Raw genomic sequence first — 7,379 nt, forward strand, 5'->3', positions numbered from 1 at the left:
TGAAGCAGGTATGTGCCGCCTTCGCAATCACTTCCAGAATGACGGTCCAGCGTGCTAAATGCCAAAAAATATGCAAGGCAATTCAGCCTGGAACGTGCTGCTAATGACCATGCAAAAATGGCCTTAATGTTTTCTACTTATTGAACTATTGTTCACCCCAAATATTGGAGATGGTGGCACAGTTTTTTAAAGTTTGTTTTAAAAGCCCCCCAAACAGCTAATTAGATGGCAGTACTAACTAACAGTAGGAGCCCCGTGGCGTAGAGGGGTAAGCTGCAGTACTGCAGTACAAGCTCTGCTCACGACCTGAGTTCAATCCTGACGAAAGTTGGTTTCAGGTAGCCGGCTCAAGGTTGACTCAGCCTTCCATCCTTCCGAGGTTGGTAAAATGAGGACCCAGCTTGCTGGGGGTAAAGGGAAGATGACTGGGGAAGGCATTGGCAAACCACACCGTAAACAAAAAAAGTCTGCCTAGTAAATGTCAGGATGTGATGTCACCCCATGGGCCAAAAATGACCCGTTGCTTGCACAGGGGACCTTTATTAACTGTCTTTCTCAATGTAACCCCCTTTTAACCATATTATAAAGGGCCTTTTTTTACATTTCCATTCCTTTTGTAACCTTTTGAATTGTGTTTTTATGCCAATAAAGGAATGGTGATGATGATGATGATGAAGATAAACAGTCCAGTGGCACCTTAAAAACCCTACTTTACTGTTACGGTGTGGCACTGCCCCACTCTGAGTGAACCAATTACTCTTTGTATTAGACCTTGTTTTAAACCGGCCTCTCTTTCTAACATCTCTCCAACTCTTCTGTCATGATTGCAAAAGCATCAGCCTGATGGATATGCACTCCAGCGCATCTGATGAACGGAGTTCTGATTCATGCAAGCAGATGCTTAAGCTGCCACTGGATGTCTGTTTTATTTGGCTTCTACAGACTAACTCTGCTGGAAGGATCATCTTGGTTCATGGAGGGATTCACTTCAATTTTGAATGGAGAGACTTTGTATGAATTCAGGGGTGAGCCTTTGAGAGAGCAGGCGTGGTGTAGTGGTTAAGAGCAGTGGTTTGCAGCAGTGAACTCTGATCTGGAGAACTGGGTTTGATTCCCCACTCCTCCACATGAGCAGCGGGGGCTAATCTGGTGAACGGGATTTGTTTCCCCACTCCTACACTGGGTGACCTTGGGCTGGTCACACTGGGTGACCTTGGGCTAGTCACACACTCTCAGCCTCACCTACCTCATAGGGTGTCTGTTGTGGGGAGGGGAAAGGAAGTTGATTGTAATCTGGTTTGAGTGTCCCTTAAGTGGTAGAGAAAGTCGGCATATAAAAACCAACTCTTCTTCTTCCTTCCTTTCAGCTATGCAACACTAGCCCTTTTTGCCACGGCAGGGTTGGAAGTTGAAGGAACTTTCTTTCATTGTTGGTGGTCCTGTATAAAAATAAGAAAATTCTCAAAACCCTGCATGGGGGCTTATTGTCGAGTTTTGAGAATTGGGATGGGGAAAATGTGCATCTAAAGAGTGGCAAATCCAAGGCGAAACCTCCCATGCATAAATGGACTTTGTCAATGCTGGCGGCTAGGTAAATACATGAACAAGGGCCAAGATTCTCAGGAAGCTGTTCCACATCAATACCACAGCTTCCTTATCGCCCTACTTTTTTTAACTCGGCCAAGAAATGGTATCTCTAAATAACTGGTGTAATTCCATTGTTCTTTCTTACCTTTTAGTATTATTATGACTACAAGTAGTATTATATTACATTAAAACTTTATTGCGGAAAGATAAAATGATGGAATACGCCACAATGGTCAAAATGACACACGATGAATATAACTGAAGAGGAAACTTTTGATCAGTTTAGTGATGAATGGAAATTGTTTTATAGATACATAGAAACTGGTGGCTGAGGAAAAAAAATACACAAGGGAAAACAGTGATTATGACCATTATACGTAGGTCTTTTCTGTCTTTAGTAAAGTCAAAATAAAAAAAAATGGGTTAACTAGTTTTATAGAGCTAAAATTTTGTAGACTTGAAGTGAAAATGTTGAAAGATAGTCTGTATATTTAGTTGGAAAAAATATATGCTATATTTAGGTTATTGTTTTATATATATAATTTGCAGAAGGACCCCCCTCTCTTTCCTTCTGTAACCCCTATATAAACAAACAAACAAACAAACTTTATTATGGTCCATGACCAGCACAAAAACAGATACAGGGAATTTGCAAGATCTGAGCAAGGCTGTCAAAGATAGGACATTTTGGAGGACTTTCATTCATACGGTCGCCATGAGTCGGAAGCGACTCGATGGCATGTAACACACACACACACACACACAAATACTACACACGTAGTATTAATATTAGTAGGTTGCCTTATTTTACTCTTACTTTCCTCATATGCAGCTGGATAGATATGCACTAGCAATGCTGGATGACTATGGAATGTAGAATGGAGACATATAACAGCAGCCAAGATGTTGATTTTGTGATCCTGGGATTCAGCACCAGTGAACGTCTGCAGATCACGCTGTTTGCTCTCTTCCTTCTCATGCACCTCATCACCCTGTCGGGGCACTTGGCCATTGTGGCTGTAACGTTGATTGACTCCGCCCTCCAAACCCCCATGTATTTCTTCTTGCGCAACCTGTCTTCCATCGAAGTCTGCTATACCCTGGTCATCGTGCCCAAGATGTTGTCCAACTTCCTGGCCAAGAGCAGAAGAGTCTCCTTGACGGACTGTGCCACGCAGATGTATTTTTTCATCGCCCTGGGGGGTGCGGAGTGCTTCCTCTTGGCTGTGATGGCCTACGATAGGTACGTGGCCATATGCAATCCGCTGCGCTATGCTATCATCATGAGCCGGAGCTTCTGCGTGCAGCTCCTGGTGGTGGCTTTCGTCAGCGGCTTCACAATCTCACTGGGACTCACCACCCTGATTTTCAGGATGCCCTTCTGTGGCTCGCATAAGGTCAATCACTTCTTCTGTGACATCCCGCCCATGCTCTTCCTGGCCTGTAGTGACACGCATGCCAACGAGTTGGCCATGCTCCTCGTCTGCATGATGATCTTGCTCATCCCATTCCTTCTCATTCTGGTTTCCTATGTCTTCATTGCCAATTCCATCTTCAGGTGGTCTCTCTGATCTACACCAATGTCACACCCATGCTGTACCCCATGATTTACAGTCTCAGGAACAAGGAAGTCAAAGGACCACTCAAGAGAATATGGGAAAGGAAATTTGTTTCCATGGGAACAAAATAGTAAAACAACTGAGGCCTAGTCCCCCCCCCCCTTTAGCTGTGAGTAGAATGGTCTAGCAAAACAATTTTGGGGTCTTTTTTTTTTTTTAAGGGTTCCTTGGCCAGTGATTTTAAAAACAACACTGTAAGGGCAAGGAGGCTGAAGTTGGTTCCCTATTCCAAGTTCCTTATTCACATTCCTTAGTTCCTGAATGTTTTTGAGGACAATTCAAAAGCTCTGCATCCCAAAATATGGATTGGACCACCACATATCATACACCCCTACACTCAGGGGACTGTGCCTTTCGAGATGGCGCATGCTGGGTCCTGGTCCAAAGTCCGGTTCTTGTGCCAGCTGCTCCCAAGTGGGGTGCCTCCAGGACCTATGCACATACAGACACTGGAGCCCAGCTGCACCCCAAAACAATCTTTGGACCACCCCAGATTACACATCCCCCCATTCCTGTCCCCTACAAGAAGATATACAGTGGTGCCCGGTCCAAACACCGGTTCTATTGCGTCACAGGATTTGGAAAACAGAAATGTTTTTGCCAGTTTTGCAGGTATCAGAAAGCGTTCAGTTGGCAGATAACTAAAGTATGGAGTTTCACAAAGGAGGGCAACCACTGAAAGGGCCCTTATTTGAGTTACCATTCAAAGAAGGTCAGATCTCTGCCTCAAATTCTTGGCACACATTGAACAGTTCTGAGGTTCCTCCCCTGCGTGGATTCCTCAATGCAGAAGGAGATAGGAGCTGGTCTTGAATCTCCTTCCACCCACAGAACCCATCCTTGCTCTCTTCCCTGTGGGATCTATTGGCGGTTTCGATCATGGCTAAATCTCTTTCCACCGTCCCAGCATTGATACCTTTTCTTCCCACGTAGGGTAAGGCAGGGGAGTCAAACAGGCGGCCCGTGGGCCGGTTCCGCCCCCCAGAGGCCTTTTCTCCGTGAGCTGAGCGACCTGGCCTTGTCATTCCCAGGTGCAAGGAGACCCGTCCGGCCTCACTGCACCCAGCCACCCCTCCTCGTCTTTCCTGTCTATCCACTCCACCCACCCCTCCTCATCTTTTTCAGGTGCAGTGAGGCCCGTCCGGCCTCGCTGCGCCCACCCACCGACCACACCCTGTCTTTCCCGGCCACAGTGAGGACGGTCCAGCCTTGCTTAAGTTTACTCACCCCTCCCTTGTCTTTCCCACCCAACCACCCACCTCGCCCCATCTTTCCCGGGTGAAGCACCTTTCTGCGCCCCCTTGCCCACCCCTCCTGGTCTTTCCTGGGTGCCTTGGCTGGTGGCGGCCACCTTGCCAGCACAGATCTGGACAAGGGTGGTGGGCTAGCGAGCCTGCTTCCAGCTTGTCAAAAGGAAAAGAGTACTGGATGTAGAAAGACAGCAGGATCTAAATAGACTTTAAAACGTGTGTTACAATAGAAGCACCCTTACTAATGTAGCCCCGATGCCTCATCTTATTCACTTGAATAACCCTGACTATAGGAGGGCCTTTACCTTGTTACGTTGTAATGCTCTTCCTTCGGTAATATTGGAAGGGAGATATAAAAAGATACCCTATGGTGAACGTTTATGCCCTTGTTCTGATGGGAGCATAGAGACCCTTGAACGTGTCATTTTTACTGCAAAATTTATATAATAAAGAGAAGACATTTCTCTTGTAATAGCTGGCTGTGTGTGTCTAAAGTGCCGTCAAGTCGCAGCCGATTTATGGCGACCCCTTTTGGGGTTTTCGTGGCAAGAGACTAACAGAGGTGGTTTGCCAGTGCCTTCCTCTGCCCAGAAACCCTGGCCTTCCTTGGTGGTCTCCCATCCAAATACTAACCAGGGCTGACCCTGCTTAGCTTCTGAGATCTGACGAGATCAGGCTACCCTGGGAGAATTCGAGCGACTCGTCTTTCTAAAATGCTCTCAGATAAGGACACAGAGATAACCTTTAAAATGGCCAAAGTTGGATGGCGAGTTATGAAGACTAGGCGAGCGTGGGAACTCATCCTAATGGATGAGCGTCGTTTTTTATATTTATATATGGACTGTAACTGTGTTTTATTTAAGCTTAAGTTTTTAATGCTTCCAATATGACCTTGTGATTCTGTTTGACAAATATTTATTGATGTATATAGCTATTATTGTTTTATTATGTAAAAGTTTTTATTGTTAGTCTTGGACCATATTAAAAAAAATCTGAATCCCACTTGCTCACCCCTCCTCATCTTTCCAGCCCACTGACCCACCTCACCCTGTTTTTCCTGGGTGTAGCACCTCGCAGCGCCACTCGCTCATCCCTTCTCATCTTTCCTGGGTGCCTTGGCTGGTGGTGGCCACCTTGCCAGCTCAGATCTGGATGGGGCTGGTGGGCTGGTGAGCCCGCTACCAGCTCGTCAGCCAAGGCGGCCACCACCACCCCATCCAGATCTGGGCTGGCAAGTCAACTGTGGGCTCACCAGCCAAGGAAGCCACCACCACCCCAGGTTAAAATGTCAAAAAATTATAATGCGAGGGACTACAGATCCTAACTTTATAGAAGACACAGACATTTGATAGTATTTATTTATTTATTTGGTACACATACTCGGCCCGACCAAGTAACATTTATATTATATCCGGCTCTCCTAACAAATGAGTTAGACACCCCTGGGGTAAGGTTTCTGTGTAGATGCAAGCTCTTAACAAGAGTTTACATTACTTCAGCCCCTTCTATCTGACATTGTCTTTGAGATTTGAAATACATGCTGACTTAATCTCTATCCACACTCTGAGCATTCTCCCCTGTGTGGGATCTTAGATGATTTTGAACAGCACCACTCCGGCTGAATCTCTTTGCACACTCTGAGCATACAAATGGCTTCTTTCCTGTGTGGATTCTTAGATGCTTTTGAAGATTGATATTAAGACTAAATCTCTTTCCACACTCTGAGCATTCAAAAGGTTTCTCCCCTGTGTGGGTTCTTAGATGCTGTTGAAGAGAGCCACTCTGACTGAATCTCTTTCCACACTCCAAGCACTCAAAAGGCTTATCCCCTGTTCTTAGATGCTGTTGAAGATTTCCACTCATACTGAATCTCTTTCCACACTCTGAGCATTCAAAAGGCTTCTCCCCTATGTGGGTTCTTAGATGCTCCTGAAGAGAGCCTCTCAGCCTGAATCTCTTTCTACACTCTGAGCACTCAAAAGGCTTCTCCCCGTGTGGGTTATTAGATGCCGTTGAAGAGAGCCACTGCGACTGAATCTCTTTCCACACTCTGAGCACTCAAAAGGCTTCTCCCCTGTGTGGGTTCTTAGATGCAGTTGAAGAGAGCCACTGCGACTGAATCTCTTTCCACACTCTGAGCACTCAAAAGGCTTCTCCCCTGTGTGGGTTCTTAGATGCTGTTGAAGAGAGCTACTGCGACTGAATCTCTTTCCACACTCCGAGCATTCAAAAGGCTTCTCCCCTGTGTGGGTCCTTAGATGCCGTTGAAAAGAGCCACTCTGACTGAATCTCTTTCCACACTCCAAGCACTCAAAAGGCTTATCCCCTGTATGGGTTCTTAGATGCTTTTGAAGATTTCCACTCATACTGAATCTCTTTCCACACTCTGAGCATTCAAAAGGCTTCTCCCCTGTGTGGGTTCTTAGTTGTTGTTGAAGATTTCCACTCTCACTGAATCTCTTTCCACACTCTGAGCATTCAAAAGACTTCTCCCCCGTGTGGGTTATTAGATGCCGTTGAAGAGAGCCACTGTGACTGAATCTCTTTCTACACTCTGAGCACTCAAAAGGCTTCTCCCCTGTGTGGGTTTTTAGATGCTGTTGAAGAGAGCCACTGCAACTGAATCTCTTTCTACACTCTGAGCACTCAAAAGGCTTCTCCCCTGTGTGGGTTTTTAGATGCTGTTGAAGAGAGCCACTGCGACTGAATCTCTTTCCACACTCTGAGCACTCAAAAGGCTTCTCCCCTGTGTGGATTTTTAGATGCTGTTGAAGATCGCCACTGCGACTGAATCTCTTTCCACACTCTGAGCATTCAAAAGGCTTCTCCCCTGTGTGGGTTCTTAGATGCCTTTGAAGATCGCCACTGCGACCGAATCTCTTTCCACACTCTGAGCATTGAAAAGGTCTCTGCCTTGTGTGTA

At 46.1% G+C, this 7,379-nt stretch overlaps 1 protein-coding gene across 1 annotated transcript; it reads left to right on the forward strand.

The window, feature by feature from the left end:
- The first annotated feature begins 2,564 nt into the window (after nt 1-2,564).
- Nucleotides 2,565-3,158, forward strand: LOC130493434 (olfactory receptor 10A4-like). The gene has a single exon (XM_056867171.1). The coding sequence runs from the start codon at nt 2,565-2,567 to the stop codon at nt 3,156-3,158; it is 594 nt and encodes a 197-aa protein (XP_056723149.1).
- Nucleotides 3,159-7,379: the final 4,221 nt, after the last annotated feature.

The sequence above is a fragment of the Euleptes europaea genome, chromosome 1, assembly GCF_029931775.1.
Source record: "Euleptes europaea isolate rEulEur1 chromosome 1, rEulEur1.hap1, whole genome shotgun sequence".
Taxonomy (NCBI): domain Eukaryota; kingdom Metazoa; phylum Chordata; class Lepidosauria; order Squamata; family Sphaerodactylidae; genus Euleptes; species Euleptes europaea.

What these genes read in the sequence shown, in the direction of transcription:
- LOC130493434 (XM_056867171.1), top strand. Translation starts at nt 2,565, where the DNA reads ATGCACCTCATCACCCTGTCGGGGCACTTGGCCATTGTGGCTGTAACG.